At 34.5% G+C, this 24,866-nt stretch overlaps 1 protein-coding gene across 7 annotated transcripts in view; it reads right to left on the bottom strand.

The window, feature by feature from the left end:
- SMARCA4 (SWI/SNF related, matrix associated, actin dependent regulator of chromatin, subfamily a, member 4) overlaps window positions 1-24,866 on the bottom strand; it is a 107,710-nt gene that overhangs the window by 44,398 nt on the left and 38,446 nt on the right. For all 7 annotated transcript variants that reach the window (XM_051971546.1, XM_051971547.1, XM_051971548.1 and 4 more), the window contains 10 exons: window positions 13,206-13,464; window positions 12,726-12,852; window positions 11,593-11,766; window positions 10,851-11,024; window positions 10,549-10,716; window positions 10,372-10,422; window positions 9,502-9,632; window positions 9,289-9,346; window positions 1,873-1,991; window positions 891-1,041 (listed from right to left, as the gene is read on the bottom strand). In XM_051971546.1, coding sequence (XP_051827506.1) covers window positions 891-1,041; window positions 1,873-1,991; window positions 9,289-9,346; window positions 9,502-9,632; window positions 10,372-10,422; window positions 10,549-10,716; window positions 10,851-11,024; window positions 11,593-11,766; window positions 12,726-12,852; window positions 13,206-13,464 — 1,412 coding nt within the window. The remainder of the gene's footprint in view (window positions 1-890; window positions 1,042-1,872; window positions 1,992-9,288; window positions 9,347-9,501; window positions 9,633-10,371; window positions 10,423-10,548; window positions 10,717-10,850; window positions 11,025-11,592; window positions 11,767-12,725; window positions 12,853-13,205; window positions 13,465-24,866) is intronic.

The raw sequence follows: 24,866 nt of genomic DNA, 5'->3' as shown, positions 1-24,866 counted from the left end.
CTCTTTCCCTCAGCAAATTATGTCTTATGAATGAATAAAGCAAATTTAACATAGAACCAATCAAACAAGAGGCATAGGAAACATAAGGTGCTCACTGTTCTCTACCTATCTATTGATAGGGAAAAAAAGTTCTTCCATGTGTATACCAGATCATTACATTTCATTTGTAACTACTTTATTTGAGCAACTTAAAAAGAAAATATGGAATTCCTGGCAACAGAGAAAAATGATTTGTATTTAATATCTATTTGAAAGATGAAAATAAGTACGGCATTCTTCAATGTTATAATGAACTCCCCTTAATGATGTATGTTAGACATATATTGTATCTAGGATATATTTGCCATCTAGGGGAGGGGGTGGAGGGAGGGAGGAGAAAAATCGGAACAGAAGCAAGTGCAAGGGATATTGCTGTAAAAAAGACAAAGAGACCTGAGTTTCAATTGATAAATGACGGACAAAAGCAGCTACACCCAAAGAAAGAACACTGGGAAACGACTGTAAACTATCTGCATTTTTGTTTTTCTTCCCGGATTATTTATACCTTCTGAATCCAATTCTCCCTACGCAACAAGAGAACTGTTCGGTTCTGCAAACATATATTGTATCTAGGATATACTGCAACATATCCAACATATAAAGGACTGCTTGCCATCTAGGGGAGGGGGTAGAGGGAGGGAGGGGAAAAAAAAATCGGAACAGAAACGAGTGTCAATTTAATATAATTATTAAATAAAAAATTTTTAAAAAAAAATTACCCTGGCATGGGTTCTGTCAATAAAAAGTTATTATAAAATAAAAAGTTAAAAAAAATGATGTATGTTAGAAAAGTAAAAGCCCCACCTGCCTGATGTTTGGGAAGTCATATTCCAATTTTCTCTCTCTCTTACCTGGTACTGTTTGAGTACACCATTAACCATAAGTGTAGACTGTTTGTCCACTCGTTCAGTAACTGCATGGGCTACAGCATAATATGACTGTAGACCACGGGCAAGGGCCTGAGAGACACCATACTCATCATCAACATCTTGCTTAGCATTCCTACAGTTTGATTTTTTAAAAAGAAAAAAGAAAAAAGAGTCAAGGAACAGATATTTAGTGTTCATTATTGTAATAAATATTGTACCAATACAAGTTTCTTTAGCCATGGTTATACTAGACTACTTCATTGCTTTGTAATATAGAAAATAGGTGTTACATTGTGGCACTGTGATAAGAGACAGAGGCTGGAAGCCAGAGGATCTGGCTGGAGTTCCTGGTTTACTATGTACTGTGTTTCCTGAGGCAAAATACTTCGTTTCAAGTTTGCTCAACTGTCATATGAGGAAGGTTTGGGAAAAGGTATGTTCTATTCTAGCTCTAAAGCCTCCAACTAAGTTTTGAAAATTTTTAGGCTCTCCGAGTTTTGAAATATGATCAGCAGGACAAGGACAAGCCTGAAATAAGCAGGAAAACTAATTACACCGACCACTACTGCCTCACTTAGCCATGACTATTACACAGTTTCTCATTCACAAACTAAATATGGAAAATATCCAAATGTCTCTATTTCAAAAATAAATAAATTCACTTCTAGGGAGAAGTCAAAGAAAGTGGGCATTTTCATGTAAATGGAAATGAGCCTAGAGTAAAAAGCTTCCAAGGAAAAAAAAAACCCACCAGAAAAATAAATGGATCTGACTTTGGTTTGCATACAAAGTTTTCCGGAGTGAAACGTCTTGTAATACAAAGTCAGAAATAGCTGGGTTTCCCTATCTTTTTTTGTGGGATCTGGTACAAGTAAGTTATGAATCCAACAACTTAAACTTATTAGGTGAGACTTTTATTCAGACTCAAATCATTTCTCAGAAGGTGGTAAAGAATTCCTCTTACTCAATAATATGTCTTGCATCCACTTCAGAGACATCATCACTGTCTGGATCTGGGATCTTTTTCTTTTCATCCACAGGGAGAGTAGGTTGCGCGGGTTGTGGCTGTTCTTCCTCTTCTTCCTATCATTTCAACAAAAGCTCTTGTTAGTGGGAACCCATTCACAGGATGTACTTTTGCAGTATTAAGATATATAATGATTTTGAATACATTTTATATTTTTCTGCTAGTTTTAAGTAATTTTAGAAAAACCGTGAATTTTATAACTTGCTACTAAGTTAATGTTTTATTTTGTTTTTTAAACTGCTCACAATTACTTTATTTGCTCTTGTAAACATGAACCCACGGAAATAATTTCTATTCAATCTTTCTCTCAAATTAATAATATGGAAAAACTAAAGATCAGCTAAAAAACAGTTATTGTGTTCAGATACCTAGAAAAACCATTAAAAATTGAGAAAGCAAATATACACAATTGACTCTCACAAATATTTGACCTGGATTCTATACTTGGCCTATAATATTTTATATATCCTTATATAAACAGGAGATAGTGTCAGAATCAAAAAACCTTTATTTCAATAGATGCTACTTATGACTTTAAGGAAAATTCCATATATTCCTATGCCCTCGAGGCATTTTTAAAAATTAGGAATGGGTATTGTATTCTAGCAAATATTTTTTTCTTCATCTAACTGAGATAATTCTATGATTTCTGTTAGTTTTGTTATGATGCTTCGTCAATATTGTCAATGGTGCTGATTACTGAATCAATCCTATAATCCTGGTATAAATCCCACTTTGTCACAGTGTATTATCCTGATGAAAAGTTGCTGTAATCTCTTTGCTAATATTTTATTTAAGATTGTTGTGTCAATATTCATTAGGAAAACTGGTCTATAATTTTTATTTCTTCTTGATTTGCTTCTTCCAACACCTTATCTGTGTCATAAAAGGATAGCTTTATGTTTCAATTAATGTTTAAGTTGACTCTCTAGAGTTATCAAAGCAGACTCAAAAAGCAATATTTTTCTCCTCTTTGCCTATGCTTACTTTTGGGGGAAGGGGAATGGAAGAGACTTCCTATATCTAACAAATATTTCAAAAGCATTATATTAAATAACAGCACTGAAATGACATCCTTGTTTTACCCCTAATCTTACCTGAAAAGGCCTCTTTTAAAAAAGTCCTTTACTTATTATACAAAGATTCCTTACTATATTAAGGAAAAGTCCATTCATTCCTAGGCTTTACTGCTTTTTAAAAGAAATAGATAATAGAATTTTTGTCAAATATCTTTTCTACATATAATGAAATAAAACATATGGTGTCTGTTGTAATTAACATAGCTCCTTATGTTTATAGTTTTCCTGATACTGAACCAAGCTTGGCTCCATAAAACAAATTCAACTTGGTCACATTATAATCATTTTAATATGTTGCTGAGGCTTTTCTGCTACTATATTGTTTAATATTTTGTGTGTATTGCTTTTAATTAGGGATAATCTGATCTCAGAAAGATGAGTTTTCTTGATTCCAGGTCTGGAACTTGATCCACTGTGGCACCTAAATTGCTTTGCTATTTGATAGAATATACTCACAAATCCATTTCTTGTTATTATTTTTTTTAATCTGAGAATTAATGTGTGGCTTATTCAATTTCATTTTTTAGACTGTGTGACTTTTTTTTCTGTTTATCTGAGCACATTACATGATGATGAATATTATAAAGAAGTTCTGTTGGCTTGTAATAGAGCATAACAGTTTATAATTATTTAGCATTCTTCTTTATTATTGATACTGGCAACTGGACTTCCTCTCTTGAAAAGTCAATCAGTTAATGAGTTGTCTCCCCCCCCCCCCCTTTCTTTTTTTTCTACTTAGGATGAAAATGCTCCTAGAATTCATTTGTTAAGGACTTTTGATTTTCAACTTCTGCTTGGTACTTAGTTGTGATTTTCACAAATTTTTTTTTGCTTTCCTAGTTTTCTTAGTTGTTTGTCTGATTTATTGATTTGTTTTTCCTCAATTTTTCAGAATTTAAACATAGGTATGAATTTTTCTTTAAAAGCTGGATATAACAGTTCTCTTAATATCAGGGCCAATTCTCCAACTGATAAATGGTCAAAAGATATGAACAGACAATTCTCAGACAAGAAATAGAAACTATTTCTAACCATATGAAAAGATGCTCCAAGTCATTATTAATCAGAGAAATGCAAATTAAGACAACTCTGAGATACCACTACATACCTGTCAGATTGGATAGAATGACAGGGAAAGATAATGCTGAATGTTGGAGGGGATGGGGGAAAACAGGGACAGTGATACATTGTTACATCCAGCCATTCTGAAGAGCAATTTGGAATTATGCTCAAAAAGTTATCAATCTGTGCATACCCTTTGATCCAGCAGTGTTACTACTCAGCTTATATCCCAAAGAGATTTTAAAGAAGGGAAAAAGATCTGTATGTACAAGAAGAACGTTTGTGGCAGCCCTCTTTGTAGTGGCCAGAAACTGGAAACTGAGTAGATGCCCATCAACTGGAGAATGGCTGAATAAATTGTGGTATATGAATATTATGGAATATTACTTTCTGTAAGAAATGACCAACATGATGATTTCAGAAAAGCCTGGAGAGACTTACATGAACTGATGCTGAGCAAAATGAGCAGGACCAGGAGATCATTATATACTTCAACAACAATACTATATGATGATCAATTCTGATAGACGTGGCCAACTTCAGCAATGAGATGAACCAAATCAGCTCCAATGGAGCAGTAATGAATTGAACCAGCTACACCCAGTGAAAGAACTCTGGGAGATGACTATGAACCACTACATAGAATTCCCAATCCCTCTATTTTTGTACTCCTGCATTTTTGATTTCCTTCACAGGCTAATTGTACGCTAATTCAAATTCCAATTCTTTTTGTACAGCAAAATAAAAAAATTCAGACATGTATACTAATATTGTATTTAATTTATACTTTAACATATTTAACATGTATTAGTCAACCAACCATCTGGGGGAGGGGTTGGGGGGAAGGAGGGGAAAAATTGGAACAAAAGGTTTGGCAATTGTCAATCCTGTAAAATTATCCATGCATATAACTTGTAAATAAAAAGCTAAAAAAAAAAAAAAAAAAAAAAAAAAAAGACTATCAGGGCCAGTTGTTTTTCCTTTGGTAGTTCTTTTATAGCTATTTCCTTTTCTGAGACAGGATTATTTAAAGTGGCTATCTGGTCTTCTAATAGTTTGGGTATTTTATATTTTTGAATTCCTTTCTTTTGTTTTCAATTTTGTCAGCAAGTAACTTCATGTTTTGATTATTCTTTTTATTTCTTCTGGCTTTCCTGTGATCTCACTTTGTGAAATTTTATTCTCTCTTTTTAATCAGATTAGTAAAGACTTCATCAATTTCACGAATCTTATCAAAAATCACTTTTAAATTTATTAATCATTATTATGGATTTATTTTCCCCTTCAATTTACTTATTTTCTCTGATTTAAAAAAAAAAAAAAACTCTTCTTTTGTGTTAATTTTAGGTTATTTTCTAATTTTTAAAATGACTATTCAGTCAATCTCCTTATTTTGTTTATGTGCAATGATAAATATATGATTTCCCCTGGGGACTTTAGCTGCCTATCAGAAATTTTGGTAAGCTATTTCTTTATAAATTCCATTTACATGGTTATTTCTATGATTTATTCTTTGACCAACCTATTATTTATGATTTCATTATTAAATCTCCTGTTGTGTTTCTATCTTTGGTTTATAGTCCCTAAACCAATTTCTTTTATAATCTGGAAAGGATGTATTGATGATTTCTGCCTTTATAATATAATGAAACTTATATATTCCTTTGGTGTTCCATTTAGGAAGTCCCTTAAAGACAACATCTTTTAAATCCTGGTTTTTCTAGAAATTTGTTCAATTCTGTACTTTGCTTTTTTTAATCCACTATTTATCCAAAACTGTTATTTATGATATTGAAGTTTCCTATCACCACTGTATTAAAATGTTTTCTTAAAGGTCAAATAGTTTCATTTGTAAATTTGGATGCTGAAACATTTGAAGTGCATTGTCTATGCTTCCTTTATATATGTTTCCATGTTTCTCTCTTAATATTTTTTGAATATTTCTTTGTTTTCTCTGATAGCATAATGGCAACTTGGATTCACTTGTTGCACAATTTTTTTCATCCCCCTCATTTATTCTGCAAGCCTTTGCTCTGATCCTGGTATACCACTCACTTCTCCTTAGCCTCCTGCTCCCCTCTCAATGTTGCAAAGAAATCCCATGAAAGATGCATTCATCTGTAGGCAGGGTATGGCAAAGTATTCTTGATTTATTTCTTTAATCTTTTAGAAATTATGTTTCCATTACATTTTAGCCCATAAAAAAAAGTCTTCTAATTTTCTGCATGAAATTTTTATACCCTAGTCACATAATCGATTTTTATAAGGTACCACAAACAGATAAGAAATAAATATATTCCTCCTTATTCCCATTCAGTAACTATAGAAAATTTATCAAATTTAACTTTTCTAAAAGTTTATTCTGCTCCTTACTTCTTTTATCTTAAAAGCAACCGCACACCACACCACACCACAATAAACCAAAAAAAAACCCTTTTTGTTATATTTGTCTTTCTCAAAGGGTTACATTATGGTTCCTATTATATCTTTGTCATGTTTCCTTTTTCATTCAATTAGCTTTCTTTACTTAGATGCTTTGCTATTTGGAACATAAATATTAAATAGGGATGCTATTTCTTTGCCTATGGTACCTTTAAACATGATATAATTTTAAGATTCACTGACACTCCTTTTGCCTATGTCTCCTTTTATTTTTGCCTTCTCTGAAGTAATGCTTTGCATTCCCTGAAGCAAACAGAATAAGTTTTTCACCTTAGTTTTAACAGTGAGAATTTATTTTTAATGTTTCAAATATTTGTGTAAGTATTTTATTGAATTCTGCTTCCCCATTTCTTTTGCTACCTTACTCCATTTTGGGGAGTAAGTTTATCCTATGTATACTATTCACGTCTATCACTACGTATTTCCCTTTATCATATTCTCTTATAATCTTCCCTGTCTTTACAAAGAAAGTGGTGAAAAAGAAGGAAGATGATAAATACTAGTGATCTATAATTAAAGCAACGTGCTTCTAGGCTCCATTCTTTTTTTTCCCCACTCTCCCAAATGGCAGTAATTTCTTCTTTCATTTTTCCCTTTCATGATCTACCCTCAAAAGCTGAAGTTTATTTTCCTTATGACTATTTCCTTCCTATTACAATCCTTTATGTTAAAATTCCTTCATCCTTTTCCCATTTGTATTTCTCTTCTGACTTTAAACATCTACACAAGGCTATGCACATGTGTTTTCAATCCTCTTTCCCTCTTTTGTCTGGTTAAGAGATAAGAGTTAACGTCCACTTTTACCACCATTTCCTGTGTTATTGTAGTCTCTTCTTGCTTACTCCAATTATAATAAATTTCTTTCTCAGTGTACTCCCCTCCTACACCCCCTTTTCTTTCTTCTCAAGGTAATCAAAACAATACAACTATACCCACAAGTACTGTGTTTATCTTATTCAAAGATTCTGCTCAGCTCTGGTCTTATTAGGAGTGCTTGAATCTCCTCAACTCCATTAAAATTTCATTTCTTTTTCTTTTAGCTAATCATACCACAAGCTTCTTTGTAGCAGTAGATTTCAATTCTAAGATGATCCTGATTGTGATTCCTTGGTACTTAAAACTTTTTTTTTTTTAACTGTAAAATCTTGAAATATTTTTTCTAACTGGAAGCTCCAGATTTTGTTTACACTTAGGAGTTTCTTTTAGAAAGCATTCTGTTATATTGTATTTAAAGAATTTACATTAATAACTTCTTTAAGATAGTATTATAGCTTTTTCAGTCTTAGTTTTAGTTTTCAGGGACATTAACGATTTTTAATCAAGTCTCCTTGACTTGAAGATGTACTCCCCCCCCCAGTTCCTAATTTTATGCTAAGATTTCTTGTCTCATGGAATCACTAATTTTGGTACATTTTAATTTTCAAGAAATCCATTATTTGGATAAGATTTTTCTCCTTTCTGCTCCTGCATGCTTCAATTTATAACTTTTTGTTGCAAAGTTCTTGATTAAGCTATAATTCATGTTTAAAATATCTTTTCATGTATGTATCTCTTTTCATATACTTGTCATAGTGAAAGCCTTTTCTTCCTCTCAGATTCTGCTTGTATTTGTTACAGTGTCATTCTCTTTAGTTGAACTTTTGTTTATTTCGAGATACATAAAATTTCTTTATCACAGTTGGTCTCTTCTATTTATTATCTCTATTCTCAATTTCTGAATTAGGATTTTGGGCCATGACCAGGAGTCTCTCCCCTCCCCAACATTTGGTGGGGTAACTGAGCTCTGTGGTATAGATCTTGAATACCCAGGCCTATTCCCCTAACTCTCACTGCATCTCCCATCTACCCTCTTGAGTATTAAAAATTTTCAAGTAGCCCAGAAAATTAGGTCATAGATTTTGATGTCATGGAATTCTGGAGCCCCATACACAAGATGAGCACTGAAAGCTCCTGATCTATATGTATAATCTGAATTCTATAGATTTTCAACTGCCCTAGAGCATTCTTGTCCAGCCTACCCTCTATTATTCCTGTCCTTGAATACAGAATAATCCCAAATTTAGATGCTCCCAGAACATCTCTAACCTACACAGGCTGATTTCCATCTTATATACCTGTGTTCACAATTGAATTTTCGGGCAAGACCTCTTTTCTACAGCTTTTGATTGTTTTTTTGTTTAATCCTATGTAACAAAGACATTTACTATAGCTTCTCTTTGGATTTGTTGATCATTATTTGGTCTAGTACTATTTTTAGGTCTTTGCTGAAGTAAATGTACAAGAGTTAGGTTTCTCTGTGATCACCTCAATCTAAACTGGAGTTCAGTGTTCTGAATTTTAAAGCCTAATCTCCCTGGAAAAGAAAAGCAGGCTGATTCCCCCAAAACTTTTCCTTCCAAAACCTTAAATTTTCCTTAAAATTTATTTTAAATGTTGCTTTATATATAATTATCTAAATGTAATTGCTGATCACAATTATTTTAATTTTGACTGACTGTAAACCAAGAATGGTGCTCAACTCTCTAATGATAACAAGTCTTCAAAATATCAAAAAGAGTATGGTCCTCAAATAAAAGTTACTGTCTGTTTATAGGCCATTGATTAGTTTTTCTTACTGGACCTGCTATAGCTTCCATTCCCTGCTGGCAAAATCTCTGAAACCTAGAGTCCCCTCATTATGAAAATGAAGTAGTAGGCAGAAGTTTTGTAAATTTCGGTCTATAGTCCAACGAGTATTGTAAACATATTTAAGTTTTAAGGAAGTTCTCACCTCCTCCTCTTCTTCTGAACCACTCTCTTCACTGTCAGATCTTGGTGCTACTTCATATCTAAATGGGGGAAAAAACGGTCAATTTTTACTACAAACATTAAGATAAACTACTTCAGACATGTATGGCATTTATAAATGTAAACAAAATATTTTATTAGACTCATATTAGACAACTCAAAGACTAACCAGTGCTATATGGAACTGTCTACATACCCTGGATTCATCTCAAGCCAGGCTTCCAATTGTCCTGCTTTGGGGGCATCTGTGCCAGTGAGGATTTTCCCACTTTCTACATGGATCACTTTCACAGGGAGATCACTCATCTGACTGGTTTCATCCAAAGGCTGAAAAAATAAAACATGACATATTAAATTTTCACATCTACTTTTACATATATCTACAGTTACTTTAAATATCCCAAATTGACAAGTTGAACTTAAAAGCAATTTATACTGATGCATTTTCCCATACTTAACAAATATTTTTCTAATTTTCTACTATGAACTATTTATTATTATTAAAAATATGCATAAGGTGTATTTATAGAACTTCCCGTTATCTACAGCCTATTTGGTTTTTGAAATATATTTGTCTAATCTCTTCAAATTGTACTTCTTTCCACAAAATGCTTAGTAAATGCCCCCATGATTTACTCAGCCAATCTTTAGAGGCAAGATTGCAAATTCTGAAAAGAGAGCTAGAAGAATTCGCTACTGGAGCTGGCTCTAAGTTTTCTCTAGAATAGACAAAGTCTATAATAGCCACTAAGTGCTTACTGTTAAAATATGGGGAAAAAAAAAATCATTGATTTATTAATTTTCCTATATTTTACCTTGGTCACTATTTTTAACACTTTCCTCCAGTTTCCCAAAGAAAAGAGGGATTTTTTTTTAAACTGCAGTGGAATGCTGACAGATATTTTCCTAATGCAAGATTTAATATAATTATGTGTTTAACCAAATATATTCATTTATTAAAGTATTAGAGTAGGTCCAGCAGGATTTTCTAAGAATGAAAAATAACCAATTTTCCCATGCTAGCCAAACATTTTAATTAAAAAAAAAAAAAAATCTGTTTCCTAACCTCTCCATCTGGTCCAATTGCAGGTGTCTGTCCTTCTGCATTCTCTGCCTTCTGAAATGAAAAGAATAAAACTGATTATAAAGCACAATACTCACAATAAAACTGAGGGTTCAGGGCAATCAAATGCCTGAAAAAAAATCAATAGCCAATAGGAAATTTGATACAAATCTATTTTACCTTCTTTTTCTTTTTCTTCTTTTTTTCCTTGGCAACCTGTGCAGCCTTGTGTTGTCGTACCAGTTCTGTAAGGTTAGCCACATACTCATCTGTCTGCTGAAGTAGGTATGCCAGACGCTTATCTTTCTTTTGGTCAATAAGCTTCCTATATCCTTCTTCATCTTCAGCCTATAGAAATTATAAGTTATATACTCTGAGCATCATTTGCAAAAAAAATAAAAAGATTTGATTTTAACTGAAAAAGTTAAGACATGCAAACATCCACCCTTCCACCCCCATGACAGTGCCTCCAAGATTATTACCATAAGTCTTCGCATCCTCTCCTTCTCAATTCGCTCATTCTCTTTCTTTTGTTCCCGCTCAGTATTAGCGTGGTATGTAGCCACTGCTTTTGTGAGTTTTTGGATTTTGCCAGTGACAGATCGATGGTATTCTTTGAAATCCTTGGCATGTTGAAGAATGCTATTGAGGTATTCCTGAAATGAGAGACCAGGATGTTTTAAGATTCTACAGAAAATCTTATACTACAGCTTATTTAAGTTAGAAAAAGAATAAAGATATAATAACTAACAGGGTGAGTGGGCCTTTGTCACCAGATGCTGTTATCTGGGGAGTATGCTTCCCTTCTTGAGGACACTAATGCTGGGGGAGCAGGTGAGGTAGAGGTCATATGCAGGAAGAATAGACAAGGAAGAACGTATCACATATTTGATATCATATCCTTCTATCTCCCAAGAGATACACCTGAGTGAGTTAAGTTGGCTGACTTGATCATTCAGACTCCATAGAATCCATTAATTTATAGTTATGATTAGAAACATAACATTAGAAACATATAACAAAGGATTAGAAACATTTTGATTAGAACATAAGTAATTATGATTAGAAACATGGCATATAATAAAGGAAACGTGTTTCTTTTGCAGTTTTTATTTCTCTGAACAAGTTTCAATAACTATCAAAATGCTTGAGTAGGATACACAGAGCAGTGGTTAACCTAAGAAAACACATATAGGAGAGATATAGATTGTTTCTAAGATTCACCTGGTGCTTTTGCCGGCGTTTCCGCTCTTGTTCAATCTTTTGCTGCTTCTCCAGTTTCTCTGTTATTCTGGCCTCACGAAGGGACTGCCGCTTACTGCGTTTATAAGCCTTGGCATTGAGTGCAGTTTCCAGGGCTGTGTCTCTTCTCATGCATACCACAACTTCCTGACGTAGCTTTTAAATAAGTTCCCATTTTTTAAAAATTAGAAGCAGTACATAATTACATAAATAGCCATAATTATGGATTACATAATAGTCATAATGACAAAAACTAGAAAAATATTTTTCACTAGCTAAAGTATTAAATCTAGGTTCAGACAGGACTCCTAGTAAACACCAAAAAAGATTATAAAAATAAATTGGGAACATGGCATGTATACTCAAATGAGAGAACAACTTTGTTCAACTAGGATGCAGTTTTTTTTTTAAGCACAGCATCATTTTTAATTGCTTGTATCACATTTTTGAAATACCATTTAAAAAATATTAGTGAGATACAGAAGTCATTCTTAGCAGAAATGATATAATTGCTATTCATGAACATAGCTTATACCTATAATAAAAAGAAGGAAGAGTCAATACAGTTACAATAGAGTAAATGTGTTGGGGTAATGTTTTAAAAGGATAATAATTAACTAGGTTTTACTTCACTTCAACAATTATCTATATGCCAACTATTGTCTTTACTTGCAAAATGGACTGAGATTTTTCTTTTCTTTTTACTGGAAATAGATTTAGAGGGGGAAGAAAGCTTGGCATAGAGGTGAGCTACCCAGCCCCCTTCCTGCCCAAAAGAATCACTGAATCATTTTTTTAAATGTACAAAAGAGAATAGAAGCATATTCCCAAGAAAAAATAGAGAAGCAGGATGAAAAAGAATTTTTTTTTCCTGAGACAATTGGGGTTAAGTGACTTGCCCAGGGTCATACAGCTAGGAAATGTTAAGTGTTTGAGATCAGATTTGAACTCAGGTCCTTTTAACTTCAGGGCTAGTACTCTAACCCTTGTACTATCTACCTGCTCCACGAAAAAAGTTTTATGCAATATCCTGCCCACTTAAATTAAACTTTACCCAACACTGAGTGTGACAGCACAATACTCACAAATGTTCCAGTTCCAGGGTCTGTCCTTACCTGTCTTTGGAAGTTTAGCAGTCTGAGCGCTTTCAGTTCAATCGTTGCTTTTGTTCTCAAATCTCCAGCAAGGGACCCAGGAAGGTTTTCAAGTTCCTGAATTCTATGGGCAATCCGGGCCTGTAACCTATTGAGAAGAATCAACCCATTTACTCCCATAGGGAGTGAAGACATTATGGCTTTGGAAACAAAACAAAATTTCATACAGTAAGAGCCCTTATATACATTATGGTACAGCTGACTCATAAGATGATTATCTAAGGCCAATAAAGGGGAATTTCTTTAATAATTTTATACTGAGGTTTTCAGTGCTCTAATATCAGAATTTTTGTGATGGTAAAAAAGCACAGATTTCCTAAGAAAATACTATTTCAAAATGGAAGAGTACGTAAGATAATACTAAAGAATTTCAGAAATTACCATCTCCATAGCTCAGGAAAAATAAAATACAAACTAGAGGAGAAAGCAAACAACACTTACCTATATTCTCTCTCCTGCAAAATTTCTACTGGATCAAGTCCTCTCGGCTTCTGGATAGGAGTGATTCGATTCTGTTTCTGATGGAGCTGAACCATGGGGGCAGGCTGGGCCGGCTGCCCAGGGGATTGTGTCTGTGGTGGCATGACAGGAGAAGCTGCAGGAGGTACTGCAGGGGGTGCTGGTGAAGGGCGCCCAGTTGGCTGGGGAGGAATCAGTTTCTGAGGTGTGCTAGTGGGGGCTGCAGCATTTGCCATGGGTCCTAGTTAAGAATCAAACAGAAAAAATTGTCAGAGGCCATCTGGGAAGATGGCAGCATAAGTCAGAAAATTCCAAGCCCTTTAGATTTCCCCCACAAACAAAACAAAATGGCAGCTCAGGCTGAACACAGCCCAGTGAAAAACAAGAGTTTGGGGCAGAACTGATTCTCTGGGGAAGACCCAGAAAAGATCTGAAGACAGACTGGAGGAGGGCTTAAGTCAGGCTATTTCTCCTGACTCCGCAAGTGCGCAGCCTGGGGGCTGAATGCAGAGGGAGCCTCAATTTCAACCACAGAAACTTTCACGTTCTGGACCTTCACAAGTCCAGAAAGATTGGGAGAACCTCTGCTACTAAGGGATGCCAGGCCCAGGAGTGCAGCTAAGATGCGGCACTGAATGAGAAAGAACTAGCACAGCCAGTGAATACAGAAGCAGGTGGGCAGGGAAGCTGCTGGCTGTGGGCACTTACAGGAGGGGAGAGATCTTGGTGTGGAGTTCCATACCAGAGGGGAGATTTGAATGAACACCTTAATCAGAGGCAGTATTGATCCCTCTTCCCCAGGATTACTGTTAGGGCTATTGATTCAAATGTATGGGTTCACCATACTTCTGATAAACAATTGTAAAGACAGACCTGTTAAACCCTGACTAGAACAAAAGAATTCTTTACCATACAATGAATCCAAGACATACTTGGTAAACTTAGGATGGCAAAAGGCTAGGGGGATACTAACAATAGTGACTACTGTCCTCCCATAGCAATTTTTCATTTTGTAACACTTGTGTCCCTATCTTTACAGAATTCTATTTAAAAGGGTCATCTAATGTTATTTGGACTTTTCTCTAGTTCTTTCCCTACATTACAGAATTGCATTTTCAGCAATCCATTTAACAAGTTACCATTCATAATCAGAAGCTTCCAATAAAATGGAACAAAAGAAATGATCTATTCAATAAAATAAGCTGTAAGTCAACAGGTAATTTATGACTACTTTTGATTAACAGAAGGAGAGAGGGTTCTTCCCTTATTCCTCAATTACTCTGGCTTAAATGGCTCTTGCTTACATAGCACCAGATGATTAAAAGATGTTTTATATCATCTCATTTGGCTCCTTTTAAGATTAAGTACTATCAGTACCTCTATTTCTTAGCAAACAGATTCAAAGAAATTAATACCACACAATTCTAAGTCACAAAGTTAGTGTTGGAGGTCGGATATATGAAGTACAGATCTTCTTAAATCCAAGACCACAGTTTATTCTTCATACTGCTTTTTACAGTATTATCTCAGCTATATAATTAAAGGGAGGCAGATGCAGTAGTTTTAAACATCACACACATATTACTGAATCACTTAACTTATCTATGAAAACAAAAAGATCAACAACTTTGATTACATTAAATTAAAAAGGTTTTGCATAAATAAAACCAACAGAAATAAGATTAAAAGATAAATACAAGGTTGGAAAAAATCTTTACAGCCAGTGTTTCTAATAAAGGTCTACCAACATGAATTTTACCATTTTTAGCTATTTTTACTAATTTAGTCAATATTAATTAAGATTTCTCAAATTATTGTTGAGTGAAAATAATTTCAGCAATTTTTCAAGTTTATGCTTACTCCTTTAAGAACTATTTATAAGATAAATTCACCTTGGATAAGACTAGCTATCTATCAGAAAAAATTTAACAAAATCTCTAATAATCTGTTCAATATATTTGTATATACCTATATTGAAGACATATAGGCAATAAACACAAAATATGTAAGATTGAGAGTCATTTCCCAAAAGATAAATGGACAAAGTATATGAATAAATAAGTCACAAAGGATGAAATAAAGATCATGCTAATAATTATATGAAAGACTGCTCTAAATCACAAAGAATAAAAAAGGAATCCAAATCAAAATGATTCCAAAATGAACTCCACCTCACAAAAAATTGACAAAGATTGACAATTAGTATTGGAGGGATGATGCAAAGACAAGCACATTAATCCCCATTGTCGGGAGCTGTGATTTAGTCTAACCATTCTAGAAAGCAATTTAGAATTATGCTAAGAAAGTGATCAAAATAGCTACCTTTTGACCCCAAAAAGATTGAAGGCAGAAATAAAGGTCTCATAAACAACACAATACTGAAGTAGAAAAGAATTGGAAACAAAAGACATCTATCAAGTGAGAAACAGTTAAACAAATTAAAGTACATGGCTGTAATGGACTAATAATTTACCACCAGAAATTACAAAGTAGCACAAAAGCAATATGAATAACTGACTAAAATATCTTCAAGGAACAGACCAAAAACAAAAACAAAATCCACAATCCTATGAATGTTAGGCCATTATAAGGAACAAGACTGACTAATAAGAACTAAGAAAATGCCTTGCAGGCCTGAGTTACTCCGGGGTGGGGAACTCTTTCCCAGAGCACTCCAGTTCCTCCCAGCTTTTTGTAGCCGGCTGGCAAGACAGCTACCCGTCCATATACCTTTCACTGCTCTGCAGACCTGAAGGCAGACCTTACAGGCTTTAACAAAATGAGTAAAAAAAAAAAAAAAAATCAAAAGAACAATTGATAGTTTCTACACAGAAAAAGAACAGCTTTTCAACCCTGAAGAGACTAATAGCAGACAGTCTCCAGACAATTGTTGGTCTCCAATACAAAAGGCTCTCCTAGAAGAGACTTTTTAATAAAACCTTAAAAGAGAGCTAGAAGAGAAATGGGGAAAGGAAAGAGAAGCTATGCAAGAGAGCAACAACTTCCTAGAATGTGAACTGGAAAAGATAAAAAATTCCCAAGAAGTGCAGGAAAACAGAATCATGCTAATAAATACTCATGCTAATAAAACTCACTAAAAAAAAAAAAAAAAATCAGTGAAATGGAAAAAAAATTCCATAGAGCAAAACAACTCAATTGGACATATGCAAAAAGAAGTAAAAAAAAGCTAATGAAGAAAATAACTCACTAAAAATCAGAACTGAACAAATAGAAATGACAGATTCATTGAGACATCAAGAATCAGTCCAGCAAAACCAAAAAAATGAAAGATTGGGAAAAAATGTCAAATATTTACTTGGAAAAACAACAGACCTGGAAAATAGATCTAGGAGAGATAACCTGAGGATCATCGGACTACCAGAAAATTATGATGAAAAAAAAGCCTAGATACTATTTTATAGGAAATCATCAAAGAGAACTGCCCAGAAGTAATAGAACCGGAAGGGAAAATAGGCATTGAAAGAATTCATCAAACACCTTCTGAAAAAGACCCTAAAATAAAGACTCCAAGGAATATTGTGGCCAAACTTCAGAATTTTCAGACTAAAGAAAAAATTTTTACAAGCAGCCAGGAAAAAACAGTTCAAATACTGAGGTGCCAAAATAAAGGTCACGCAAGATCTGGCTGCCTCAACATTAAAGGATCGAAGGGCCTGGAATCAGATATTCCGAAAGGCAAAAGAACTTGGAATGCAGGCAAGAATAAACTACCCAGCTAAGCTGAGTATTTTTTTCCACGGAAGAAGATGGACATTTAGTGAAACAGAGGAATTCCATTTGTTTCTAAGGAAAAAACCAGACTTAAAAAATTTGATCTCCAACAACAGGAATCAAGAGAAGTAGAAAAAGGAGAAACTAGACAACATAGTAAAGTAAGAGAATACAGTTCAACCCAACTCCTCCTACAACTACTTCAACAAAGATGAGAAATTGAAGGATTCACTGCAAGACTCAAGTGTTTCATTCAAGTCCTCTATCTTCAGAGTCGATCTTCTTTTCACTTGCCATTGTGCTTCCCATGGTCAGGCACACTGTAACATGCCCTTGACTTCTGTGCCTCCAAATCCTGTATTTGGAGTGACCAAATAAATGTCTCCTCCCCAACACACACACACACACACACACACACACACACACACACACACACACACACACACACACACACAAGATGGAGCGAGTCAAGAAGAACTGAATTCAAATCTAGCTTCTCATCCTGCCTAACCCTGGACAAATCATTTTACCTCTTACTATCTGACAAAATGGATCCACTGGATCCACTAAGGAAGATCTCCGCCAAGAAAAGGCCAAATGGGGACAACAAGGGCTGGACATGGCTGTCACAAATGAGCAACAACCAGAGAGAAGTTTTCCTGATGCCAGGCCCAGCCTTCTAGCCACTGTGCCACCCAAAATGCCCTTATTAATATGCCTATTAGCAACCTTTGTGTTATATATGTTTAATATGTGCCTATTAATACTTTTGTGTTATATATTATTTGTTAATTTTAATATGTGCCTATTAACAATCTTTGTGTTATATGTTATATATTAATTTTAATGTGTGCCTATTAACAATGAATTGGCTTCACTATTACCTTTCAGTATAGCAGTATGTCGGAATGGGTGCCAGAGGAAGTCAAAAATACCAGATTTAATTTCGACCTCTGATATATAATTGTCATGTTCTAAGGGGCAAAGTAACCTTCTTCCTTAGCCTCAGTTCCTTCATCTATAAGAGGATAATAAAAACACCTGTATTATCTACCTCTATGTGATACAACTTGATAGACGAACCAAATATTTAATATGTATTTAATTTTTAACATATGCCTATTTAAAAATTTTTGTTTTATTAAAAAAAAAAAAGAAAAAGAAAATGCATTTTCTTCCCACCTTTCCAGAAGTAGGGAATTATGCTATATAACATTACAAATACTGCTGAGAATTAGTTGATTGTGTGGATTTTTTTTTTTACCTCTTGTTTATTATTTAATATAAGGCATGGCTCACTTGTGCTAATAAAGATGATATAAAAAACTTAAATTTAAAAGAAAATTATTCATATTCTTAGCAGGCTAAATTAAGATAGACCATATCTGTTATTTAGAGAGTCTGGATGTCAAATTTATATCAGATACAGTTATTGAAAAACTTTCCCCAAACTCTTTTCTATTTTTTTTTAATATGTTAAATATATTGCAGTATATCCTAGATATAATACATATTTGCAGAACCAAACAGTTCTCCTGTTGCACAGGGAGAATTGGATTCAGAAGGTAAAAATAACTCGGGAAGAAAATCAAAAATGCAAATAGTTCACATTCGTTTCCCAGTGTTCCTTCTTTGGGTGTAGCTGTTTCTGTCCATCATTTATCCATTGAAACTCAGTTAGGTCTCTTTGTCATAGAAATCCACTTCCATCAGAATACATCCTCATACAATATTGTTGTCGAAGTGTATAATGATCTCCTGGTTCTGCTCATCTCACTTAGCATCAGTCCATGTAGGTCTCTCCAAGCCTCTCTGTATTCATCCTGTTGGTCATTTCTTACAGAACAATAATATTCCATAACATTCATACACAATTTACCCAGCCATTCTCCAATTGATGGGCATCCATTCATTTTCCAGTTTCTAGCCACTACAAACAGGGCTGCTACAAACATTTTGGCACATACAGGTCCCTTTCCTTTTTTTAGTATCTCTTCCCCAAACTCTTTTCACTTTAGAAAGATGGCCTTCTGTCATATAAAATTTATTTTTTGGATTAACAAAACCATCAACCTTGTCTTTCACAATTTCTTGCATTTGTTTAAAAGATATATTTTATAATGCAGAATGTTGGAGGGGATGTGGGAAAACAGGGACACTGATACATTGTTGGTGGAATTGTGAACACATCCAGCCATTCTGGAGAGCAATTTGGAACTATGCTCAAAAAGTTATCAAACTGTGCACACCCTTTGATCCAGCAGTATTTCTACTGGGCTTATACCCCAAAGAGATACTAAAGAAGGGAAAGGGACCTGTATGTGCCAAAATATTTGTGGCAGCCCTGTTTGTAGTGACTAGAAGCTGGAAAATGAAAGGATGCCCATCAATTGGAGAATGGTTGAGTAAATTGTGGTATATGAATGTTATATGGAATATTATTGTTCTGTAAGGAATGACCAGCAGGATGAATACAGAGAGGACTGGTGAGACTTACATGAACTGATGCTAAGTGAAATGAGCAGAACCAGGAGATCATTATATACCTCAACAATGATACTGTTTGAGGATGTATTCTGATGGAAGTGAATCTCTTCGATAAAGAGAGCTAATTCAGTTTCAATTGATCAAGGATGGACAGAAGCAGCTACACCCAAAGAAAGAACACTGGGAAATGAATATAAACTGCTTGCATTTTTGTTTTTCTTCCCAGGTTATTTATACCTTCTGAATCCAATTCTCTCTGTGCAACCAAAAAACTGTTCGGTTCTGCACACATATATTATATCTAGGATATACTGTAATCTATTCAACATGTAAAGTACTGCTTGCCATCTGAGGGAGGGGGTGAAGGGAGGAAGGGGAAATATTGGAACAGAAGTGAGTGCAAGGGATAATGCTGTAAAAAATTACCCTGGCATGGGTTCTGTCAATAAAAAGTTATTAAAAAAATAAAATAAAATAAAAGATATATTTTTCTATTCTCCAAAGAGTAGCATAAATATATTTAATTTAAAAAAATATATATTAATTGTTGTTATAAATGAATTTTTAAAACACCAGTTTCATTGGAGCTGAGAATAATAATCTGAATCAAATATGTAATTACACTGATATTCAATTTTTCTAATAATTTATGATGAGGAAATCTTTTAGCCAATGGTTTTTAATGAAATACAAACTAGAGACAGGATACTATTTCTGGCTTCACTATTACCTTTCAGTATAGCAGTATGTCGGAATGGGTGCCAGAGGAAGTCAAAAATACCAGATTTAATTTCGACCTCTGATATATAATTGTCATGTTCTAAGGGGCAAAGTAACCTTCTTCCTTAGCCTCAGTTCCTACATCTATAAGAGGATAATAAAAACACCTGTATTATCTACCTCTATGTGATACAACTTGATAGATGAACCAAATATGTATTTAAATTTTTAACTGATGTATTTATTTATAAAATAATAATACCCTAACCAAAATTTGTGGGATGGAGCCCAAGTGGTAATATGGGAAAATGTTCTATCTCTAGTAGCTTAATTGAATGAAATAGAGAAGGAGATCAATGAATGGGGCTTACAAAGCTAGAAAAGGAGCAAATTAACCCCCCCCCCAATCAAATACTAAACTTGAAATTCTAAATTTAAAAGGAAAAATAAAATTGAAACTAAAAAAATTATTAAATTAATAAATAAAACTAAGAGTTGGTTTTATTGAAAAAAACAACAAAATAGTCCGATTTGTCTTGTGCAGCAAAATAACTGTATGGATGTATATACATATTTTGTTTAATATATACTTTAACATATTTAACACGTATTGCTCTACCTGCCATCTAGAGGAGAAGATGGAGGGAAGGAGGGGAAAAATTGGAACAGAAGGTTTTGCAAGGTCAATGCTGAAAAATTATCCATGTATATATCTTGTAAATAAAAAGCTATTTTAAAAAAAGTTATTCAGTAATCAAACCCTTAAAAAATACTACTTTATTTCTTTTTCCTGAACTGTTTTATTGAAAAATAGCAGTGGTCTCTAAATTTTTCTGTCTTATATATACTTTGTAAGTAAGTACAGTGTCTGAACACATGTAGTACTATACTAAATAACTGTATTGTAAAAGCATGAGATGGAAATGAAATAGTATTTGACCACAGAGTTAATATTTGACCAAGAAAATTAATAGGGTTAGAGTTACTAAGTAAGGAAGTGACATGGTCAGACCCACAGTTCAGGAAAATTACTTTGGCAACTGTATAAAGGTTTGGAAAGTCAAATTCAGAAGCATTGTAACTAAACTCCCACAATAAGTCAGGCATTGTGATAAGCACTAGGGATACAAAGAAAGACAAAAAATTAACAGTCCCTGCGCTTAAGGAGCTGATCATCTACTAGTAAAGATAACATACAAATAACTACAAACAAGATCATGCATACATACTCTTTCCCTCTTCCCCACAATGTATGTATATACACATATATACACACACATACAAATTGGCAAAGATGTCAGTAGAAAAATAAGTGGGGGCAGTGGTATGGTCAGTAAAAAATTTTTTGCAGAAGGTAGGAATTAAAGTAAGTCAAAGAAACCAAGAAGCAAAGGTGAGAAGTGAGAGAGTCCCAGGCAAGGACAAAAGTAGAGAAAATACCCAAAAGTTAGGAGATGGAATGTCACATATAAGACATAAAAAGCAAAGAAGTCAATGTCACTGGAATATGAAGTATGTGATGATGGAGGATTATGGTAAAAGTAGACTGGAAACATAGGAAGGGACCAAATTATGAAGGCCTTTAAAAACAGAGGACTTTATATTTAATTCTGGAGGTAAGAGAGCCACTAAAATTTACTGAATTTGGGATGGGCAGAAGAGTAGATGACAAGTATGGTTAGACCTAAGCTATATGAAGATGACTTTGAGAATTTAATGAAGATCATATTAGAGTGGAGAGAGCCTTGAGGTGGGGAGACCCCCCAAGAAGCTTACTGCAATAGCCCAGGTCTAAGGCAATGAGAATTTACACCAATGTGGTGGATGGACATACATAATAGACTTGGCAAGGGAAAAACCAGCAGAACTTGGCAACAGATTAAATAAAGGGGGTGAAAGAGAATGGGTTGAGGATCACACTTGGGTTTCAAGTCTGGGTGAGTTGGGAGTTTGGTAGTGCCCCTTTGTCCAATAAATACTTATTACCGGTCAAACTCCAAGGCAATATTACATTCACTATCTCCTATGCTTCTACATTCATATTGTACTGAAGATGGAAGAAGCCACACAATTGTATTAACTAAATCCACCATAAATTTATGTTATCTAGCAAAAGTGGGCCTTCACTACAAGACAGATTTTACTCCTCTGACCTTGAACCCTTATAACATGTAATCTTCATAAAGATTGTTTCAGTCTTCTCAGGGTTTCTATATTACTGCCCCTGAGCCTAAAAGCGGAATTCAGTTCCCATTTTAATGGAAAAAAAAGGAGCCTGCAGAAGTGAGATCCTTCTCCCCTACATTTTAAAATCCCTTGAAGACATCTTCATTCTTTAATTTACCCCAATCTCTGATAAAAGATCTCACCGACAAGGCCAACTGTACTTGTATCGTTGATCTCATACTTTCTGTTAGCTCCAAAGCTCTTGTCTCTATAATTTCTCTCTCATTTCTGCTTCCTGGCCTAAGCCCAGTTAAAATCCTAAGGAAGGTTTTCCCTTCTCTCTTAATGTTAGTAGCTTTCCTTCTATTAAATATCACCAATTTATTTTGGATATCTTGTTCATGTATAGTATCTCTATGTTGTCTTCTCTATTCAACAGTTGAGTTCTTTGACAGCAAACATTGTTTTTTGTGTTTCTTTATAGCTAAGTACTTAATGCTTCCCCCCCTCCCTTTTTTTGGGTGGGGGTGGGGCAACAGAAGTTATGTGATTTGTCTAGGGTCACACAGCTAGCTTCATTCTGGAATTTCAACCATGTTACCATCACCTCCATTTTAAAAGTGAAAAAACAGAGGCAGATATCATGCCAGTAATTTGTCTAAGGCCACACAACTGTTTCCAGTTTCTATCTACCAGGCCACTGAAGTATTTCTCTACATATGCCTAATTGATTTTCCCAAAACTTAACTATGCCCATAAAACTTTTCTTCTAAATAAGCTCAAGTGGCTTGCAATTGCCCAAAGAATCCAATAATTTATGTTTGTGATTTAAATCCCTCTACAACCTGAACCAAGCCTACTTTTCTAAGCTTATTACTCATTACTCCTATGCATATAACACTGCAGAACAACCAAACTAATCTCCACACCGTGCTCAATCTCCATTAGTTCCCAAATCTCTCCCCCTACCCATCAAATACAAAATCCCCTTTTAATTTGTCTAAGGCCACACAACTAGTAAGTATTAGAGGCATGATCTGAACTCAGGTTTTCTTAGTACTGGTCCAGCACTCTAACCTTTGGGCCACTGATGTGTTCTCTCTCTACATATGCCTGTCTAATTGATTTTCCTAAAATTAAAGTATGTCCATAAAACTTTTCTTCTAAATATAAGCTTAAGTGGTTTGCAATTACCCAAAGAATCCAATAGTTTGTTTGCAATATAAATCCCTTTACAACCTGAACCAAGTCTAGGCTTATTACCCATCACTCCTATGCATACATCTCTGCAGAACAACCAAACTAGCCTCTACAAGCTGTGCTCAATCTCCATTAGCTTCCAATCACCTCCAGAATCAAATACAAAATCCTTTTTTTAGCATTTAAAGTCCTCCTTACAATTTATTCACTATCACATCGTATTCCCATTTCTTCTGACCCCTAAAGCAAAACAGCAGCAGAAGTCTAATCCCGCTTCCATTTGACATCTCTTGAAATATAGTCAAGTATGCTTTAAGATATTTATTTTATATATTGTTGGTGGAATTGTGAATACATCCAACCATTCTGGAGAGCAATTTGGAACTATACTCAAAAAGTTATCAAACTGTGCATACCCTTTGATACAGCAGTGTTACTACTGGGCTTATATCCCAAAGAGATCTTAAAGAAGGGAAAGGGGCCTGTATGTGCAAGAATGTTTGTGGCAGCTCTCTTTGTAGTGGCCAGAAATACTTTCCAGTTTCTGGAATATGGAATATTATTGTTCAGTAAAAAAGGACCAGCAAGATGATTTCAAAAAGGCCGGGAGAGACTTACATGAACTGATGCTGAGTGAAATGAGCAGGACCAGGATATCATTATATACTTCAACAACAATACTATATGATGATCAATTATGATGGACCTGGCCATCTTCAGCAATGAGATGAACCAAATCAGTTCTAATGGAGCAGTAATGAACTGAACCAGCTACACTCAGCGAAAGAACTCTGGGAGATGACTAAGAAGCATTACATTGAATCCCCAATCCCTATATTTTTGCCTGCCAGAATTTTTTATTTCCTTCACAGGCTAATTGTACAATATTTCAGAGTCCGATTCTTTTTTACAGCAAAATAATGATTTGGTCATGTATACTTATTTTGTATTTAATTTATACTTTAATATATTTAACATGTATTGGTCATCCTGACATCTAGGGGAGGGGCTAGGGGGAAGGAGGGGAAAAATTGGAACAAAAGGTTTGGCAATTGTCAATGCTGTAAAATTACCCATGCATATAACTTGTAAATAAAAAGCTATTAAAAATTAAAAAAAAATTCTAAAATATATTTATTTTAAATTCTCCTCAGTTATTTCAGATCCTTATATTGTCTGAACATCAGTCCATTCCCTACCTTGGTTGCCCTGTTCCTGATTCAATGTACTTCAGCTTGTCTATCGTTCCTAAAATCTGATGCCAAGATCCAATGACTGTGACACTATATCTCTAAAATACTCCAGTTTCAACCAGCATCCAAGGACTTATGAGCACTA

The sequence above is a fragment of the Antechinus flavipes genome, chromosome 1, assembly GCF_016432865.1.
Source record: "Antechinus flavipes isolate AdamAnt ecotype Samford, QLD, Australia chromosome 1, AdamAnt_v2, whole genome shotgun sequence".
In the NCBI taxonomy this organism is placed as follows: Eukaryota; Metazoa; Chordata; class Mammalia; order Dasyuromorphia; family Dasyuridae; genus Antechinus; species Antechinus flavipes.
Note: the sequence above shows the minus strand (reverse complement) of the source record. Positions and strands in the feature narration are given on the sequence as shown.